This window comes from Nyctereutes procyonoides, unplaced genomic scaffold, assembly GCF_905146905.1.
Source record: "Nyctereutes procyonoides isolate TBG_1078 unplaced genomic scaffold, NYPRO_anot_genome, whole genome shotgun sequence".
In the NCBI taxonomy this organism is placed as follows: Eukaryota; Metazoa; Chordata; class Mammalia; order Carnivora; family Canidae; genus Nyctereutes; species Nyctereutes procyonoides.
Window position 1 is genome coordinate 22,627,508 of NW_026575134.1, and position 21,140 is coordinate 22,648,647.

Consider the following 21,140-nt stretch of genomic DNA (forward strand, 5'->3'; position numbering starts at 1 on the left):
TTCTCCCTTTGCCTGTGTCTCTCTCATGAATAAATAAAATCTTTTAAACACACACACACACACACACACACATGCACACACACATGCACACACACACAACATTGTAGCTAATTACTGACCAAAACAACAAAATGCCCTGGGAACAAAACTCCCAAAGAGAGGTTCATTTATCATCGAATCCCATTTAAATGACCTCACCAAGGTCTAAGAAAAATATCAGCAAAAACCACAGTCTGTGGGTATTAAGGTGCTGTTGAGGCCTGCACACATTGTAAACATCCTACTAGTTACCATTTCAAGAGCATTCATGACGTCTCTTATCTGGACGATGCAGCTTTAAAAGGAATTTCTGGCTGCTGGTCTTAGAGACATGACGTGGCATACATCAACCCGAGTGCTGCGAGAGAATGAGATGAGGGGACTTCTTCCTCCTTAGGGCAGCTGACTGGCGAATCTCCAAAAAAGGAGAATCGAGCTCTTCCCGAACTTCTCAAAGAAAACTAGCGCCGATCTAGCACTGTCGGTTTACACTTAGGCTTGACACCTTGCGAAACGAGTTTAATTGGCATAAATTTAGAAACCACTCCTCGGACAGCACGTAAGGGTTCAGCACAAATTTATTTCTTTAGCATCAGGTGGACCTCGACAGAAGCGGCACGTCCCGGCCGGGCAGCCACGCGGGGCCGTGGCCTGGGAGCTGAGCACTGGGTGACGGGGCCTCGGGCTCATGCCGGGAGGAGATAAGGAAGCACAGGCGGCGCGGCCGGCAGGTGCAGGGAGCCGCAGGGTCGGGCGCCCCGCTCTGCACTCGGCTTCCGACTGAGCCGCTCACGCACAGCACACTCAGTGGTAACGGGAGCAAAACAGAACGCCACCTTCCCGGGGAAAATAGACGTCCCAGCTGAAATAACACATTACAGTCAGAACCGTGCTCGTGGACAATCTATGACTTGCGACCGATCCCAATGCAGCGCTTGCTCCTGGCGGCGGGCTCCCCGGGCCCAGCAGCTGCCCCCCGCCAAGCCAAGCCAAGCCAAGCCAAGCCAAGCCAAGCCAAGCCAGGGTCCTTCGCGCTCGACACCCACACGCGCCCCTTTGATTGCGGTTTGCAAATTTTACAAATGGTCAGAGTCGCTGCGAAGATTGACAGAGCCCTACGCCCTATGGCAAACGTTAAAACACTCGAGAAAAACACCCTAGGTATTTAAGTACTCTGGGGAAAGAAGAAACTCTGAAGTATGTACAGAAATGCCACTTACTACACAGGCAAAGGCCCCCGTCCCCCCTTTTATCTAGAGCTCTTACTAGTGTTTGTGTCACGTTCAATCCCTGTTTCTCCAAGTTAATAGCTTTGCACTGAAATATTCAGCAATAAACACGAGGGAGGAGAGACAGCAGGGAGGACCGCCAGAGGGGGGCCCAATCCGGGGTGAAGCCTCGCCCAGCCGTGCTCCTGCGGGCGGTCCCGGGGCCTAGAGCAGGTGCCCTGGAGCCGCTGTCCCCGGCCTTGTCCTGAGGCGCCGTCCCCTCTCGGCCGGCGACACCAGGCCCGGGGGGGGGGGGGGGCTGGAACCCAGGATGGGGGGGCGTTCCCAGAGGGCGCGGCTCCCCGCCCGGGTCTGCCCACGGCTGGGAAGAGGCCCTAATTCCCGGTCGGGCGGGTCGCCAAGGGCACGAGTCCTTCCTGAGTTCCTGGTCAATCCATCTGCGAGTTCCCAAGCCTGGAAATCCCCCAAGGGAGGTCCCGATTTGGATTCTGGCCGCAGACACAGCAGACGGCGGGGCGGACAAGTTCCGCGGTGTCCCGGTTCCCGAGGAGGACAGAGCTCCAGGCTGTCGGTCTGTCCCTGGAGGTCTGCGTGCTCACCCGGAGTACATGGCGAGGCACCTGCTGCGCCCGCTGCGCCTGCTGCGCCGCTGCGCCGCTGCACTGCTGCCCGCTGCACCTGCTGCACCTGCTACGTCCGCTGCGCCTGCTGCCCCACGCGCACGCCGGCGAGAAAGGGGGGAGAGGCCGAGCACGTGGGGGACAGCATTCATGTGGAGGACCGTGCAGTGCTGTCCCCTGATCGTGGGGCGAGTCCTCTCACGTCCGATCCGTGGTCATGGTGGTTTCCCCACGTTGGGCAGCATCTTCCTGACCCAGGTGTCTTCTCAGTGACCACTGCGGGGCAGCGTGACCCTCCCGGGGGATCCGTGGGCAAAGAGCCCCTGGGTCGTTCAGGAATGGTAATTTTCAAAGTGTTTCTACTCTTTAGGCCTTTTGGAGCTTGGCAGCCTAACAAATGAACTTTTTAAACTTCCTTGAAACATTTGCGTATTTTTTGATTTTTCAATGAAATTGCAAGCCATTGCAAGGTACCAACATTTTACCTTTCTTAATTACATACCCTGTACGCTAGCTTTGAAAATGGAAATGAATAAGGTCAACATTCAAATAGATATTCCTAATTGTTTTCAGGTGTTTCACTTGCTTGTCGTTTTTATTTAAGTGAAAAATCTGAACAAAACTTCATACTTTAGAAAGGTAACCATTAAATAAACAGCAGAAGGAGAGACTTCAAGAAAGAAGCATTCTCAAAGATGAGGATTCTTGATACTATTTATAAAAGTGCTCTGGGCATCTCGGTAATTAACTGAGCTCATGAAATAATTTTCTTATTTGTTAACATAAAAGAGGAAAACTTGAATCTGAGAGCAAACTGCTTTAATATTTTCAAAACAATAGACGTATGATTCTGGGGCATCTTCTGTATCTCGGGGAAGGTTATTTGGAAGGCATAAAATTTAAGATTCAGCAGAGCTTCAATGCTGTGATATCTTCATTTTGGTTTGTTTGGCAATGGACTATTCATAGACACGTCATCTCCAACGAAAGCATGACCTACGCATCCAGACCCTCCTCTGTAAGGCCTTTCACGAAAACCGGCCAGACGCATCAGCAGAAACTGCCTTGGAATCCTGGCGGGACAGTCGGGCGGGCGGAGGACAGGCCGTGCACCCCGCGCGCCGGCAGAGGGCGGCAGAGCCCCGGTCCCCGCGGGCGGGGCTGAGGCAGGGCCCGGCCGCTCTCATCACGACGTGCACCTGCTGGGGACGGGGCGGGGGCTGGAGGGGGCCGGGGTGCGGGGGCCGGGGAACCAGGAGGCCAGAGGGGGCCAGGGGGCCAGGGGGGCTGGGGGGCTGGGGCCGGGGGACTGAGGAGCCGGGAGACCGGGGGCCAGAGGGTACCTGGGGGCCAGAGGGTGACAGGGGGCCGCGGGACTGGGGGGCCGAGGGCCAGGGGGCCGGGAGGCCAGAGGGATGGGGGACCAGGGGCCAGAGGGGGCCGGGGGGGCCAGAGGGTGCCGGGGGGCTGGGGGGCCAGAGGGGTTCAGGGGGTCGGGGGGCCAGAGGGTACCAGGGTGCCAGGGTGCCAGAGGGGGCCAGAGGGTACCAGGGTGCCGGGGGGGGGGGCAGAGGCCAGGGGGCCGGGTGGTCAGAGGAGTCCAAGGGGCCGGGGGGGTCAGAGGGGTCCAGGGGGCTGGGGGTCCAGGGGGTCGGGGTCCAGGGGTCGGGGTCCAGGGGGATGGGGGGCCAGAGGGTGCCAGGGGGCCGGGAGCCAGGGGCCCAGAGGGAGCCAGGGGGCCGGGGGCGCCGGGGGGGCCAGGGTTGTGGGGGGAAGGGCACAGGCCCCGGGGGCCACGGGTTTCCTTTGACGGTTGCAGGGGTCTCCGCGCCCAGCGCCAGGGACACGGGCTGCCCCTCACGCCGGCCTCCCGGGGACAGGGGTTCGCAGGAGCCGAGACGGCTCTGATGCTCCGCACCCGGACACTGTGGCGGGGGTGTCCAGGAAGATGAGACCACATCCGAGCTCCCCGTCCGCGCTCCTAAGGCCCGCGCTTTCGCACCGGCGTTCAGGGCCGCCGCCGCCCGTGGGGGGGGGGGTGGGGGTGGTCCCGGCCGCGGGCCACGTGCAGCCGCGGTCAGTCTGGGTCGGGCTCCGGGCCGCCGGGCCTCTCGGTGCTCGCGGCCGTGCGGGGAGGCCGCACGCTGACCCCGCGGCCCCGGCGGGCGCTCGGGGTACCGGGGGCGCGGTCCCCCCTGCCGGCCGCGGGTCCGCGGGGCGCTTCAGGAGCCGGGGGCGGGGGCCCGGCGGGAGCCCCTTGTGTGCCGGGGCGCGCGGTAGTGCTGGGCCCTGGCCCGGAGCCGCCTGTCCTGGCCGTGGGCACCGTGGGCGTACTTCCACTTGAGCTTCTTCCGCCGCCTCTCGGCGCACCACACCTTCTCGCAGTACTCCTCCACTCGCTGGAAGTTGCTGTAGCCGATCAGCTGCAAGAAGTCCTTGTACCAAGGTCTTGGCCCCTGCGGGCCGCCGGGCGCGGGGCAGGGCGTCCGGGGGGGCCCGTCCTCCTCAGGGTCTTTGTGGAACATCCGCTCTACTCTCTCCTCTTCCACCACCTCCAGGCTAATCCTCCGGACGGTGTGGACAAAACCGTGCTCCACCGTCTGGCAGAAGTAGGTCCCAGCGTCCACTGTGCGCACCCTGAGGAAGAGTAAGCCGAGGTCCATCTTCACCACTCTGTCGTCCGTCTTCACCTGCAAGAACGAGGAAGTCAGGGCGCTGGAGTATGAGCCGGGAGAGCACACGCGCCTGTAAACCCCTCCACCATCCGCCCCGAGTTTTTTTCTTTTCTTTTTTTTTTTCTTTCAATTTTTGTTATCCCATGATGAAATCCTAAGTCATATAACTGCACGAGGGGGTGAGTGAGCAAGAAGGACTAATTAAATCGTGTGCGTGCGTGTGTTGATTGTATTTACATGTGAGATCACGTCATAGTAGTGATTTTGAGGTCATCTCACATCGATATTTTTAAGAGCAGAGCGGGAGAGCTTTCTCCCTAATGATTTCAATTAATCATTAGAAAAGCCACCTAGTTCAGCAGAGCACTCAAACTTAGAGTGAAATGAAGATCTGTCAATTTTATTTAACTCTTTCTTAGTAGGCAGCACAAATGCCATTTCTCACGTTACTAGCTCAGGGGTTCTTATTCCTTCCAGATCATAAAGACCAGGGTCTCTCTAAGGGCCTCTGTTTAAAGAGCTGGGATACCTTCACTCCCTTTCCGTACAAAAAAAAAAAAAAAAGGAAAAAAAAAAACCCCACCTCCCTTTCATTAATTAACTGAGCATTCCTTATATTTCTACAATGCTTTCTATTTAACAGAGGCTTAAAAATAAGCAAGAAAAATTCACAATCTGAAGAACTTTACACTCCAGTAAGTATTAAGTTTACATATAACTTCAGTGCTCAAATATCTTTTTGTTTGTGATGTAATAAAATATGCACCTTAATTCTATAAACACATAACTACAATTCAAGGTAAAAGCACAACAGAGCTTTTGATAAAGAGCTCATGATAAACAGTGAGTATATGATTTGACATTGGAACAAAGCGAGATTCCAAACACTGGCACCACTGTCTACTTCTTGTGTGACGTAGGGCATTTATGTATATTCTCTTAGTTTTCTTCATACAGTTGGAGATGATCTAAGTGTCACTTGAATGACTGCTGTGAAGTTTAAATAAAATAACCTAAGTGAGAACACTTCGTATGGTGCTACCAGTACTTACCTCTCCCTCTCCTGTATATATTCCTCCAGCTAACCCCCCCCCCCCAAAACCTGATACATGTTTTCAGATGACCAAAGATCACACCACAATGGGATAAAGGTGATTCACACTATACTGGCTAACGTCGCCCTTGAGAACACAAACCAAAAGCAAAAGGGGGCATGCTGACAACCACAACCACTTTGGCAGTAAGTGCCATTGAGACAAGCATGGCTTGGTCCCAGTGGTAGTTCCTGGTAAGGCCTGCTCCTGGGTTCTGCTCCCCCGAGCTTTAATTAGATCCAGGATGTCTAAGGTTGCAATGTGTGCTACACTCATGTGCCGTCATTTATATTATTTGTGGATCATGTGGCAAAATGGCATCAGCAGTGTAGGAAGAGACTGCCTCTCCAATAGACACGCTAAGATAAACTGTGACGCTCTCCGAGGGTTTTCCCCAGCCATGTAAGGTAAGCTAATTATTCAGCAGCTTCGGAGTGACATAGTTGGATGAAGAGGCTCCCTGAATCCTTGGTAGGGGCTTCCCTGGGCTTGGCAGGACCACGTCCTAGTACGCAGAATGCTAGAGCCATCAGCTCTAGAAGTTCTCGTGAGGAATCAGGAAGAGCTGTCAGGCCAAAACCATCGTCGCTACATAAAACCATTGCTTATCTGTTGACAGGTCTCGCTGAGGAGGTGTCCCTGATACCTGCCCCAGCCAATAATTCTTAAATGACTTGGAGTCACTGCTCACGTTCACCACTCTCTTCTCCATAAATCTGTCACAGGCCTTAGGTGATTCTGACTCTGAAGCACAGTCTCCACGGTTTTGAAACTTATGGCTGCAGGTGACATAAAGGAACCTGCCTTCTTACACCGTTTTGTCCCTTGTGTGGTACGTGCCATTTTATTGTCCTGCTTCTCTTCTTCGTTCCCCGTTGGTGTCTTCCATAGATTTCTCCTTCCCTCTAAGGCACAACCCTCCAACCCTCCCTGATCTCATTTTTATTTGCATTCATTTGATGATTCTATTTCAATGAGCTTCCTAAGATGGTGTCTCATCTTACACCCCATCGTCCGTTGTTTTGTGTTTCCTGTTAATTACAAAACACGGACCGAGACTTACGTGATCCTTCATTGTTCACAATCCAAAGTGTGTCCATGCACACCGCGCCCCTCCGCCATTACTGACTTCCTTATTTCTGACAATGACAGTCTTCTTCTCCTTCTAGTCCCTCTCTCCTCATGTGTTGTTATACTTCTTACTCATTACTATGCCTTCATATCCACTATGTCACAAATTCCCATCAACGTTTCTTCCTGGGTGATGGTGGGAAACAGTCATTCCATTCCACTGTCTTGCCACAATGTTAGATTCTCATACGATTCCCCAACCTCCCCTCCTGGCAGGCTCCTCTCACATCCTCCTCCTTTCTGCATCTGCTACTAGGCTCGACTTGATTCTCTTTCGCCACCTCCACTGTTGGCCCGACCTGGAGGGACTTCCCTGCTGCTGCTTTCTTACTGGGAAAGGCCGAATTAGCATGTCATCTCTTCAAGCGGGCCTCCCTCTCACCCTGGTAAGAGTGTCCCCCCTTCCCTTACTACCATCATGTCACCTGTTAACCTTTGTCAACTGGGCATACAACATTACATGCAAAAAGTAACCGGTCCTTCAAATAATTTTCTTTTGCCTGATACCTTTCCCTTTTATTTCAACAAATGGGTGCTATCAAATTTCATTTCCTTTAGTCCTGCTCCTTATTCAGATTCTATTGCTGCCCAAGCAGGTAAGAATTGTTCAACCGGCCCGCTCCCGCCTTTCTAAATCCATATCCCCAAGTAGCTTACTGTAGTGTTTCTCCCAGGGTTGGGAGAATGCGGACATTTCTGCAGATCATTGAGTATTCTATAAAGACTTCTTAGATCATTGTGTTTAATTTTCATAATAATGTAGATTAACAAACTATATTTGGGACGGTGGGGAAGATCAACTTCATTGTTAGTATTGGTGTTTATCATAGACTCTGGACTGTTTTCAAAGCTCTAACGGTTTCCAGCTGCTGAGAACAAAGATGAATGTAATATGTTAATGATACGTTCCAGCCAAATGAAAACCAAACAACGTCCCTACTCAGTAATGTACATAAAAAGTTTTGAAGTCACTTGTATAAAGTGTTAGGGGGATTGAGTCAGCACATGGCACAAAGTGCTACAGGCAGATGTTTCATACACACATGTCCACACATGTATGTGGTAGTCTGTGTCCTATGTTATGTTTATGCAGATGCCTTATTTCAGTGAAAAAAATGATCACATTAAATAAAGATTTAAATGATGCATAGATTTGTTTACATCTTATTTGTAAATTAATTTTGTTTCTATATTTGAACAAAAGTGACAAGCATAAGGAATGCATTCCTTGTTTCATTCTTATGAATATTTAATAAACATTTTAATACAAGTCATGCTTGTATTAGCCCAAGACAATGTTCCACATTCAAGGGCAGATGGTGGGGACAACCTAAACAAATACCAGAGTCCAATCTCCCTTTTCATAACACCTTCAATCCTCGGTCCCTTGTCTTGCCACCTTCTTTCTCACTTCCATGTCTTATTCTGGTCTTACTCTTTCTTTCTCTTAGAGAGCTCCTTTCTACGGACCACCGATCCATTTTTTAAAATTTCTTTCCTAGCTTGACACTTTCACTGCTCAATGAATACTTTGTTTTCAGCCATAAAGATCTCTTCTTTCTTTTTGTAACTCAATAGCAATCACATTTGTAGCACACAGCTGGTATTCATATCATTCTTCAAATAATTTTGACATGCGAGTTTCAGCTCTTTAACCACACATTAAAACCAAAGGCCTCTCTTAGTTATTCTAAATACTCCACGATGAGTAGGGTGCTCAGAACATAGTGAAAATGAGAACATATTAACTTGTTCAGAGTGTACAAGAATGCAAGCAATGGGTATCCCAAGGAAGATATGTCCAGAAGTTATTCACTTCTTCTATGTAAATCCAGGAATGATTTGGACAAGGAAGGAAGCAAGCATGATTTCAGGAGCAGTTCGTGACTACTGACAGGGCTATGCTTCACAGACACATAGGAAAAGAACTCCTAGGAGACTGTCTTCACCTGGAAGGAATCTGCATACAAACACTCTCACTGAATATGATCCTTTGTTTTCTCCCTACTGTACTTCCCATGAGAGTGCAAATATGAAAATATGAAAGTCAGCTAGCTTAGCTTCTGGCACATGAAGTGTTTGAAAGTGTTTTAAAATAAAACCAAACATGAACACAAATCCTTGGCCACTGGGTCAGGAGTGCTTTTTTTTTTTTTCCACGCAGATATTTCTTTCAAAAATCAGAAACCTGATTTGAGAAACACTGCATTGTGTGTATATAAAGTCCAGTAGAGTCCGAAGATGTGAAGTGTGACAATTAGAGTGGGAACTGTCCTACATCATTTATTTGCATGTTAGAGATAGTGTCTGTCTCAGAATGTAGGTTTGCCTTCCTGATTACAGTGAGTCTGAAATTCAGTCATGAAAGACATTTTAACTCCGAAATCTAGATGGCTGTACACTATGTACATTAAATCACCTTGAAAGTTAAATGTACCTTCCATAGCCTGTGAAAACCCAAAAATAAAAATGACTTAGAAATTTGTATTTGAAGTCCTTCCATGATTTAATCTTTCCACTTTAGTCCACACGGGCGCCTTCAACAGCAAATCTTGATTACACAATTGTTTTCGTCAGCTGTGCTTTCTCTATGTCTGCAGACCTGATTTCCTTGGTCAAGAAGATGATACATAATACATCACTTTATCAAATATTCTTATAGGCAATCTACAAAAATACAGCATTTCTTACTGAAAATGGTTTTAATATTCTGAGTTAAAAAGATTGATTCAGTATGTTTTGTAATGTCAAATAAAAAAAAAAGCAATTGAACAAAGAACCCTGCACATCTGGTAGCTGGTCAGGAAGAAGAAGTGATTTCCATGTGTATCAACCATATGGTTCCATACTTTTCAGAGGGAAAGGAAAGACAGAGTCCTTGAATTGGTTTCTTTCAGAATATATTTAACACTGAAATTAATTTTAGTCAAGAGATAAAGACCAACAATTTATACATTTGTTGGTTTACCTGGCCTATTTTCAATACAAAAAAGTCAGTTAACTTAGAGAAAATATATCATACATAACAGCATAAAAATGAAAATCTTTTATAAAAACAGTTTTTTTTAAACTTTTTCACAGTTTTCAATGTGAATGTGCTTTATGATCGAGATGACTGCCCAATAAGAACTTGATAGCTCATTTAGGGAAACATATTACAGATATCTAAAAGAAATAAAGTTGTATATATACTTCAGATTAAAGATCCAAAAGTGGAAAACCTTTTTCTAATACAAAAAGATGCTGAGAAGGAAGTTATCATAAATAAGAACTCAAAACCATATTGTGAAAAAGTGTTATTTTGAGAAACATCAATGATATCAAAGAAGAAATTTGGAACATTTACATTCAAGAACTAATATATAGAAGATACAAAGTACTCTTGAAAGTCCAGAAAAAGAGAAAAATAGAGAAAAAACATATAACTAGGCATGTCAGAGGAGAAGCCCAAATGTTTAATAAGTATGCAAGTTAATTAGCCATTTTAGAAATACAAACACAAACAAAACACTACTTTCTACTAGCAAAACAGGCAAAAATTAGAAAATACAAAAAACTGGTGAGAATACAGGAAAATGGGAACCCACATAAAAACACTTTGAGAGTGCAGATGATGCCAAAATTCTGCAAAGTGAGCTGACAAAATTGTAGAAATAAGGGATGTCACAAGATAAGAATGCTGAGATTTGCACTCAGGTCTGTAAGAAGTTATTTGAAGAGGATCATTAAAGATGTGGGAGTGGGAATTAATGACATTGTTGGTCCACTCTTAGGGGCATGGATCAATTAAGAGCAATGAATGCATGCTATGGGATGTTAAGTTGCAATCAGGAACAATGACATAGAGACACGCACGGCCATGGTGATACACCACCATTTTGAGTTCTAAAGAGGAGCAGAGTAAGACCTCTAACTCAACAGATTTATTTTTACAGCTCATGTGTACTCACAATGTTATATACTTGTTCAATGTAGTACAAGTGATGTAGTATTGGAATTACTCCAATCATTACAATGCATGCATATGGGGAAGCAAAGATGAAAGTGGAGAAAGGTGGTCCAGGAAAAATGAAGTCAAACGAGAAAGGAGATTTGTATGAACCCATTATGACAACGTGCTGTGAACTAAGTAATATGCTTATAATGATTATCTAGGTTTGGCAACCAATAAACTAAGTCAGTAAGATCTGTTCAAGCTATGCTATACTAGAACCATATGATTTTAGAAATAATGTTGAAAAATACACTAACAGCAGTGTAAGGGTAATGTTTTATTAAACATTTCCATAGGTAAGAATACCAGAATAATCAGGATGAAGGGAAAATAAGAGGAGGGGGTAAAAGAAAGAGAATGTTTGAACACAAAAGTGCATATATAAGGCACCGAATCACTACTATATTTGGAGTTCAAAATCAACACTGAATTACCTAGTGACCAAAGGAAAGAAGAAAGTATAAATTCTAAGCCCCCAATGTCACCAAACTATATTTTTAACGTTCTTCCTTATTATAGGAAATACAGTCAATGATAATGTATTAGCCTTGTATGATGAGAGATGGTAGCTGTACTTGTGGTGGGCACAGCACAGTGAGCACGGAAGTTGAATCGCTATGCTGTACACCTGAAAATAATGTAAAATTGTATGTTGGCTATACTCAAATAAAAAAACCATTATAAAAAAATAAAGTTACTCCTTATGACAAGTACATCTTTCCCTGCCATTGAGGCCTGAGGGGAAAAAAATCTCTTCTGTGTTTTCACAAAATGAGATACAGGCATCCAAACAACAGCACTACACTAAATACATTTTCTTAAGGTAATATCTCAGGGTCAAGACAAGATGCCCACGTACAGTTCAATATAAGCAACTCTACAGAACTAACACAATGTGGTACGGATATCCAGTTCTATGTGGATATATCTTCATGTAGATGTGTATTTTTTAATATGTAGAAGAAGACCGTCGGAGCTATAATTTATACTGGAACAAGGGGAATTAAAGAGTGAAGAGATTTCATATTTTTTACATTGCTGAACATCTATCCTGTTATGCCCGACACCGGGCTTGTGGCATTACCGTGTTACTTTGTTTAATCTGATGCCCAGAGTCACAGTGATCTCAGTGCTCAGTGGGACACAACACAAGTCTGTATCTGATTCCATAGATCTGGGAATGTACATTTAATTTTCAAAGCTTTCCAGTATTCTTTTGGAAAATTAACCAAAGAGAGTTCTATCTAAACCACTAGATGTACTTCTATCCTTTTGACCAAAACGTTGCTCTATATTTTCCACTTACAGGAATTATAAAGGAAAAAAAATGAAATTAATGGGCTATATTGCTGATTATTCCAGAACTAAAATATGAAGTGAATGACATTATAAAAATATGCTTGTCAAGGCTTAAAATGTAAATTATGAATATCTACTTATAAAGAATTCATTTAGAAAAGATGAGCAGAGTTTTTTTAAAGACTGAAATAGAAATATCAAAACTACTAAGCAGATGTTTCAAATGAGGCAGAGTTCATGTACTTTATGTTATGACAACAAGAAAAACAAATAATATTCATGTGGAACAAACCTCATGCTTTCACTACATGTGTATAGAGACAGTATCGTAAACTTAAGGCTGTCATTGGTCCCTTAGGCTTCCTGTCATGGGTTAGCATTGGGAAGGTCAAGAAAAAACGGGTCATCTTAGGGTAAACAAGGTGGTAGAATGAGATTGAACTTCGCAATTCTCCTAGTTCTGATTATATTGTAAGTTTGCAACATTAAAAGCTGTAATTTATATACTCCATTTTTCTTCTGTTTTTACAAGAGAAGCTTCTCCACAAGGCATTGTATCATCAATAAAATCATGTCTTACCTAAAGCTGTACAAATTCCGCATGGATGCAATGAACTCTGAGTTATCTGAAAGGAACTGCTGATTGATAAGTTAACCATGCTTCTTAGATTTCTCAACAGTATTTAAACGACTTTGATGAATTTATCCTACTCAGTAGGTGGTCTGCAAGCAGAGTTGAAAGTGACAACGTTTGGCATCCAGTTAAAAAAAGGAATTCAGAGAGTGGGGTGAAATTGAAGTCGTGGAGTTTCGATGTCAACTTACATTCTCTCTTGGATTTTCTATAATAAACATGCACATTTGTGCATTATTTAAGCAGTCTGTACAATGCATACAATCAGCTATTTTAAAGTGAGATACTTTTATATTTAAGGCACATGAGCACACACAAAAATATTTTCCTTTAAATAAAGAATCCACAATGGAAAGATCAATGAGGATCAAAGGGAAAAATGAAACTTCTATGCTTACCAAAGGATAAAGTGTGATGCTGGTCTCATGGACTAGCAACTTACTTGCCGGCCACAGATCACTTAGGAGAATATTTTATGTGTTTTGGGATTGTCCCTACTGCTGCCCCTGCCAATTTCCACTCTGGGGATTTGTGTATGTTAAGTCAACTCCTTCCTGGAACTCAACGTTGTTTACAGTATCTTTGGGATATACATTGGTTTTGTCAGTAAAAGACTAAAGTCCAAAAGAACACACTCCAAGAAACTATTCATACTGCTTAGTTTTATTGAAAATTCATTCAAATGAAATTATAGTGCTCAGCACAAAGTCAGGGCTTAGTTATTCATGAAAACATTTTTTTCCTCCAAAATATAGAGATATTTTTCACAATACTCATTTAATGAAATTTCACTCTACCTTAAATCAGAGGCCAACAAAATTCCTGGAGGGAGTCATGCAGTAAAGGTTTTTGGGCTTTGCAGGTCATATGGTCTCTGCTATAACTACTCAGCTTTGTGGTTATAGGATGGAAACATCCATAGAGGTTAGGTAAACAAATGGGCGTGGTGCTTTTTCCAATATAATTTTATTTACAAAAGAGGTGGAGGGCCAGATTTGGCTTTCACACTGTAGTTTGCCAACTTCTGCTTTAAATCATTGTTGGGTTCAGAGAAATATACTATTTGTAGGTTAAAATCATATACTCCAAACTCACAACATTCAAAATAATATTGTATTAAGGTAAAAAGTTATTTAATAATCTTCTGAGTAGCTTAAAGAAACTACGGTTTTCTTTATCTTTTTTTTTTTTTAATTTATCTATTCATGAGAGACACAGAGAGACATAGAGGCAGAGACACAGGCAGAGGGAGGAACAGGCTCCATGCAGGAAACCCAATGCGGGACTCGATCCCGGGACCCCAGGATCACGCCCTGGGCTGAAGGCAGGCGCTAAACCGCTGAGCCACCTAGGGATCCCCGGTTTTCTTTATCATGATAGCTTGAAGAGATTATGGTTTTCTTGACCATGATAACCGAGAATTCCCCACACCTCGTTCATCACTTAACCTATTGCTAGATGACTCCTAGCTTAACCATTCCACCGAGTACATTCTCTGGGGACACCAGCACATGATAACTACTGAGAACTAATAAACATTTAAATCTAAGCAATAAGTACTTATGCAAATTTTCCCCTCATTTACTTAGTTTTAAAATGTAGTCCTTGTGCATTTTGGAGAAAAAGAAATGCACAAGTACTTCAGTTGTCCAACCAAGCACTCTAACAAGTATGAATTCCTTTTCTTTGGGATGTTACTCAAGATTGAACTTTTGCAGTTATTTTGGAAGCTTATAAATTCAAGTGTATGGAACTGAGACTTCATAAACTGGGGTGTATCACTTTAGGTAATTTAGTTATGTTTAACAGTTTTGTCTTCTGAAATCACAAAAATATAATTTATATATCCTTATAACATAAGGGAGATTTGAACTGGTATTACATATTTAAATAATTATAGATAAGGAATTTGGAAGAGTTAAACTTGGATTTTGCAGATGAAATTCTTTTCTTTATCCACATTCATAAAATCTTTATTTTCTTTTCTTCCAATTCAGAGAATGAGGATTTTTTCTCTTCCTTCTTGAAACTCACCCCTTAGCTTTTGTCTATAATTATGTTCTCTCTCATAAGCTCTTCAGCTTGTTTCATCAATTAGCTTGTTTCATCCTTTAGCTGCACATTTGCCTCCTGATGGCTTCTTCCCTTCGACCTTTAAACATGACCAAGTCATCTTTTTTTTTTTTTTTTAAGTCAAAAAAACCCAAAAGTTTTCTCTTCTCTTGTCTCCTACCGCTGGCCTCTCTCTCTTGTTCAGACCTTTAGGTAAAATGCACTGCACTAGCTGTTTCTAATTCCTTACAGCCTCTTTCATCACTTAACCTATGGCTAGATGGCTCCGAGCTTAGCCATTCCACTGAGCACATTCTCAGCGGACACTAGGTACTTCTTTTCTGAAAATTTCAAAGGGTTTATGACTTTATCCTTATCCAGTTCCTCTTCCCTGTGATAAATTATTTCACGCTCCCCTGACTCCACTGTCTCTACCGCAGCTAAACTACTCTGGAGGTACTTAGCAGTTTCCTTCTCTGCATCAATTACTCAGTCTCATCTCCACCACGCACAGAGTACCAATAGCTCCCTCAGAGAACTGTTGTCAAATACGTTACTACACACCAAGCACTCAGAACAGCACAGGGCAAGCAGTAGGCACTAAATGAATGCTAGCCGTAATTAATTATTTTTCTGCTTTCACTTTAGAATTTGTCCTTTGATTTTTCCTTAGATGTGTTTCCTTCCTTTGCTTCTCGGCCTGGTTCGCACTGCTTCTTACTCACTCATCGTCCAAGGTAGGCTATGGCAATTGGAGGCGCCATAACACTGTAACTAAGAGCCTAGAATTGAAACTAGAACATCTGGTCTCAAATTCAGCTTGCTCTCATTGGCTGTGTGATACTGTGCAAGTAACTCGATCCCTTTGAGCTTCAATTTCTTTACCTATCAAGTAGGAGCAATAACAGTATCTACTTCATGAGGCTGTTGCCAGGATTAAAAGTATTAATATACTTAAAATTCTTAGGACACTGCCTGGCACACAGTAAGTGATAAGGAAGTATTGATTGCTGCTATATTATTCTTACTTTTATTACTTCCATGAATTTCATTACTACCTCTTTTTTTTTTTCCTCTTTTTTTTTTTTAAGATTTTATTTATTTATTCATGAGAGACACACACAGAGAGAGAGAGGCAGAGGGAGAAGCAGGCTCCATGCAGGGAGCCCGACATGGGACTCGATCCCAGGTCTCCAGGATCACACCCTGGGCCGAAGGCAGACACCGCTGAGCCATCCAGGCATCCCTCATTACTACCTCTTTGCTGGTGTCTCTCACATAATTCCAAATCTTTCTTTTGAATTTTATATTCCTGAACTGACATTTTCTACAGGAAAATTCCACAGGAGACCCTAGTTTAACATTGCCCAAAACAAACTCAACATTTTTCTCCTAAGCTTTCTATTTCTCCCTGTGTCCTGTAGATCATGTTACTGCCCCATCAACTACACAAATACTCAAGCAAGAACATGTAACTCATTTTTAATTGCTTCTCTTTTATCTCGAAAACCAAATGCACTCCATTGTTATTTCATAGAAATGAAAACTGTCTTCTCCCCTCCTACTAATATTGTTTAGTTCTGGTCAAAAATCTTCCACTTGACTATTGAAACACCTTCTAAAATTGTCTTCTTGACACTTGCTTATCCTCAAAGCCTATATTCAAGTTTTTAGAGTAATATGTCTAAACAGGTGTCTACGGTGTTCTCATTGGCTTATAAATAAATAAGTAAATAAATATCTACTCATTTTTGCATCCTTATTTCCAGTCACAGATCTACACACACCGTATTGTTTCTCATCTCCATCACACGTGCTTATGCCAGTCTCTCTGGAAGTTAACTTCTACTCATCCATTAAGACCTGGCTTACATGTCACTCTCCCTTGAACCTTTTCCTACCTGTCCATCATACAACCTCTATACCCAACCTGTTGGTGGACATTTTTCTTTTCTTGAAGTTTCAACATAACTTTAGTGAATACAATATATTATAATTATCTGTTTACATTTTTTAAGACTGTAGGCCTCTAAAGGGCTAAGGCTATGAGCTAGTCATCACCTATCAATGTACTCTCTGAGTATTTTTTTTTTCTCTGAGTATTTAATGAGTTTAAAACACTAATTGCAGACTCTTAAACAGAGATGAGACTGGAAGGCTGAAAAACTATTCCACCTGAGAAGTTAAACAGCCTTCACAATTCTCAGTAATAAACAGAGAGCATGTGCAAATTACATTGCTGTTATGTGTAAGGGGCAGTCACGTGCACATCATTTGACCTTGAAGGTAAAGAGTACATACAGGGTTGATGTTGTATCAGGGAACATGAAGATTTATGTCCCCACCTCAATGATCACCTGCTTCTGCCCCTCCTCCAACTCCACATAGTGTATTTTTTAATATAATAACCAAAGTGATCCTTTTAAGACCAAATTTTGATCCCATCTTGGCTCTGCTGAAAACCACCCAATAGTTATCCATTTAATTCAGAGAAAATACCAAAGCCCTTTATAAGGGCCTACAAAGCCCTGCATGAGCTGGCCCTTTACCTCACTCTCTGACTCATAGTTTATTAGCCTCTTTACTGCTCATTCCTTTCCAGCCACACAGAGCTTCACTCTAGTGTTCCTTGAACATATCAGGAGCACTCTCACCTCAAGGGCCTTTACATCTGCTGTTCCTACTGTCCAGAAAGTTCTACAAGACTGTCATACGGCCTTCTCTATCAGTTCTTTCAAGTCCTTTTCAACTGTCACTGAATTGATGACCCTCTTAGTAAGACTTTCCATGAACACTCCTTTAAAAACTGCAACTCCTCCCTGTAGGTAATTTCTCTTGTACACTTTTCTTCTTGTCATCATTTGTTACATTAAATATGGTTCTTACTTAGTGGTATGATTATTTTCATCAACACTATCATCTTCCTCTGTTCTCTAGAATACAGGTTCTATGAAAACAAGGCATATTGGGTGCTCAATAGATAAGCTACAAAAGCATTAACAAAGCACCATTTTGGTTAAAAACCCAAGAAAATGAAGTACAGTGCTCTTGGTTTTTTGTCCTTATAAGCTAAAATGAGAGAGAACATCTAATTTTATATAGAATCCTTCTTTTACGAAGAGGCATAGGCCTGAAAGGACAATTGAGAATGGAAACACACTGATGTATACATTGTCTAATAAGGATTCATGGTATCAGTGCTTAGAGTGGGAACTGTTCAAATTACTGGCCGGTTCTCAACATCTAAACACGAGGACTAGTGTTTTTACCCCCAAGGCTCTAGCAACATGCTTCACTAAAGTTTGATGAAAAATATAGATAAGGATCGAGCAGATATCAGGACCAATTTCCTGAAATCAAATTCCAAAACTTTGGCTGTAAATGGTTTGCCATTTTGCTACAGGTCCCAAAGCATCTGAAACTGTATTTAGGGTTCCAATTTCAGAAGGTTGTGTGCTTTAGTAGAATGAACATAGACACCTGGATCTGAGTCAATTTTACTAGCTGTCAGTAACCAGGGATGTTATTAAACCGTCTGTGTCTCAATGATGTCACCTGTAAATCATGTTTTAGACTAAAATGGTGTATTCTATGAAATGCACACAGCAAATTCCTAGGTGCTTAGACAAGGAATAAATGTGAAGCAGCTCAGCTTTGGAGTCAGGAATATCTGAGTTCAAACCTTGGGTCTGTTATAGACTTGCTTTATGAACTCTATTCTCTCGGGTTAGTTTCCATGCTTGTAGGAAGAGGCCCATTACCTCCGGTGTGCATCTGTGAGATATAAGAACAATAAGCTAAGGCACCTTCCTACTACCTCAGTTTCTGTGTGTGGTAGACGCACAGTGAAGCACAGCCTCACCTATAGAGTCTCTTCTATTAAAATCTTTTCCCTCAGGGTATCAACAACAACTGATGCACGCCATAACTAAGGTCACTGGGCCAAGGGAAATTACTCCCTTAAGAATTACCTACAAAACAGGCTTTCAAGAAACATTTATGGAATTAATAACATGTACAGAGATTGTGTTTCATATGTGGTTTTTAAGAAAGCAGGAGACCATAAAGTGCATATTCAAGAGATCAGCAGTAATCCAGTTTAGAAATCTAGATGTTTTCTACCAATTCATCTATGTAGCATTTCAAAAGCTTTATCTGAGCAAAATTTTATCCATTGAATATGTGGTTTCCAGATAACTCCAGAAGGCTGAGTTTGGATTTGTAGGCAAAAGTTCCAGACTCAAAAACTTCAGTTCCATAAGAAGATATATATATGTCACAATCAAAGATTTTCACAAAGGCTATGGTCTGGCTACAAACTAATGACTTATGGATTAAAGTGTCTGTGATAAACCTGGTTGGCTACTGTCAGCGGTACTCTAAAAGCATTTCCATATGAGGAAAGAAATGGAGTGGATAAACTTCAAGATCTTATGCAATGGTCAAGATTTGATAATAATATAATTCTCTGTCCAGAGTAACTATAATAAAATGGTTGTTAAAAAAAAAAAAAACAAACTCTAAAAGCTCCAAAAAGGGACTCTAAAAGAACTTTAAAAAAAAAAAAGCTCTAAAAGGACACACAATAAAAAAGTCTGCTCTGTGCATTCAGCATACACATGCACCTTTTTGTGATGTCAGCAATTTTGTGTTTTGTTCTAGATTGTGAAAAAAATCAATATATATTGCTATGTATAGAAATCAAGTATTTATGATTCTGACATCTAATGCACAGAGTAAACTCACAATTTCAAGTATCAGTAAATATATCAGCCATAGAATTTTGAAAAGCAGGGACTAAAATCTGGGCAAAGGAGAAGCAGATTATATCAACAACAGGAGAAAGAAGCTTATAATTGAACATTGATGGATGCAGCATGTCAAAATGATTTGGTAAAGATTTCCAAATGAGGCAGATTATGGTGACTTCCAAATTAGAAACAGAACATACGAAGGGAAGAAAACCACTGATGAAAGAATTACTTCTCTGTCTTCTGAAGCCATTCAACTAGAGGAGCTAGAGAACATTCCCAGGTCCTCTCCTGCCAAGTGAGTTATGACAGAATTTAAAAATCAGTTTCACATCAGATTTGTGGGATGGAGAATACTTTAGTACTAAATCAACAATATTTTAGTGCAATATGCTGTAACATTTTTGGACACATGTTTATTCTTATGACGTCATGCAAATTTAGGAGAATTTTCCTGTCCTTGATTGCCTTTCTATATTATCTCTAACAGCCTTTGTTGAGTGCCTTCCTCTCTAATAACTATACCAGGAACCTGGAATTTACAAATTTAATCACCTCCCAGGATGTATTATATGAGTTTTGGACCAAAGACATGTTGCATTTTTGTTCAACATTGGGCTAGAAAAAAAGGCATAAAAAGTCAATGTAGTCTACCATTTGGAATCTATAGTTGATGACTTCATCTTTCCCTCTCCCACCACTGTGTATCTATCTGCTCTTTGTGGGTCCTAAGGCAGGTATCTGACATTTCTTTCCCTTGTTGTATTTGCAACCTTCTTTTTGCCAAGAAACATTTTGCTAGCAGTTAACAAGATCCATCTCCCTTTAATGAACCAATTTTCATTCTTTCTATTTTTATAATTCTACTTCTGTGAAAATTGAGTTCAAAGCCCACATTAGCATCAATAATGTTTTACCTGCCTTTACTAACTGCTTCATGCCCTTGACCTTGGCCAATATACACCCAGATCCCTAGACGTGCATAAAAAGATTATCCTCTAACTGCCTCCAGGCTATCCCTTATGTGTGCTTTAAAGGCTTCCTATTCTTCCATCTATAAAAGCAGCACATGTCATTTAGATGATAATAGAAATATAATCTCCACCACTAAGCCTACTTAAAAGGACAAACAAACTGATGCCTTTCTTTTGTTCCCAGTGGGCAGTAATGGAATCCCTCTGTCAACGTTTCATGTATGATTCAATTGCTTTATCAAACACTTAGTTTAATGTTGCTGCTGTTGTTTTAATTCTATTATCCATATGTCTAAGATATACATGTTAATGGTGTTTAAATTTGTTATTTTTCTAGAACATTACCTTGGGTGATACAGTATAAGATTATCACTTTGACATGATACTAAAATCATGAAGATATGAGTATCTACAGAATAAAAGTCCAATTTTCAGAATCTAAATTATATATATACACATACATACAAACATGCATGAATATATAACTTACTTATATGTGTATATATTTTTCTATTTAATACATGTATATATGTATTTTATATATGTATATATTTATGTTTTTATATGTATATTTATATGCATAAAGATTCATATATGTACATAGGTTTTAAAAGCATATATAAATTATATATACATACAAATTTGTGT

At 42.3% G+C, this 21,140-nt stretch overlaps 1 protein-coding gene across 1 annotated transcript in view; it reads right to left on the reverse strand.

Moving 5' to 3' along the window:
- Positions 1-3,998: 3,998 nt before the first annotated feature.
- SEMA3E (semaphorin 3E) overlaps positions 3,999-21,140 on the reverse strand; it is a 234,984-nt gene continuing 217,842 nt past the window's right edge. Inside the window, exon 17 of the mRNA XM_055300904.1 lies at positions 3,999-4,578. Within this exon, the coding sequence (XP_055156879.1) occupies positions 4,111-4,578 (468 nt within the window). The 3' untranslated portion in view covers positions 3,999-4,110. The remainder of the gene's footprint in view (positions 4,579-21,140) is intronic.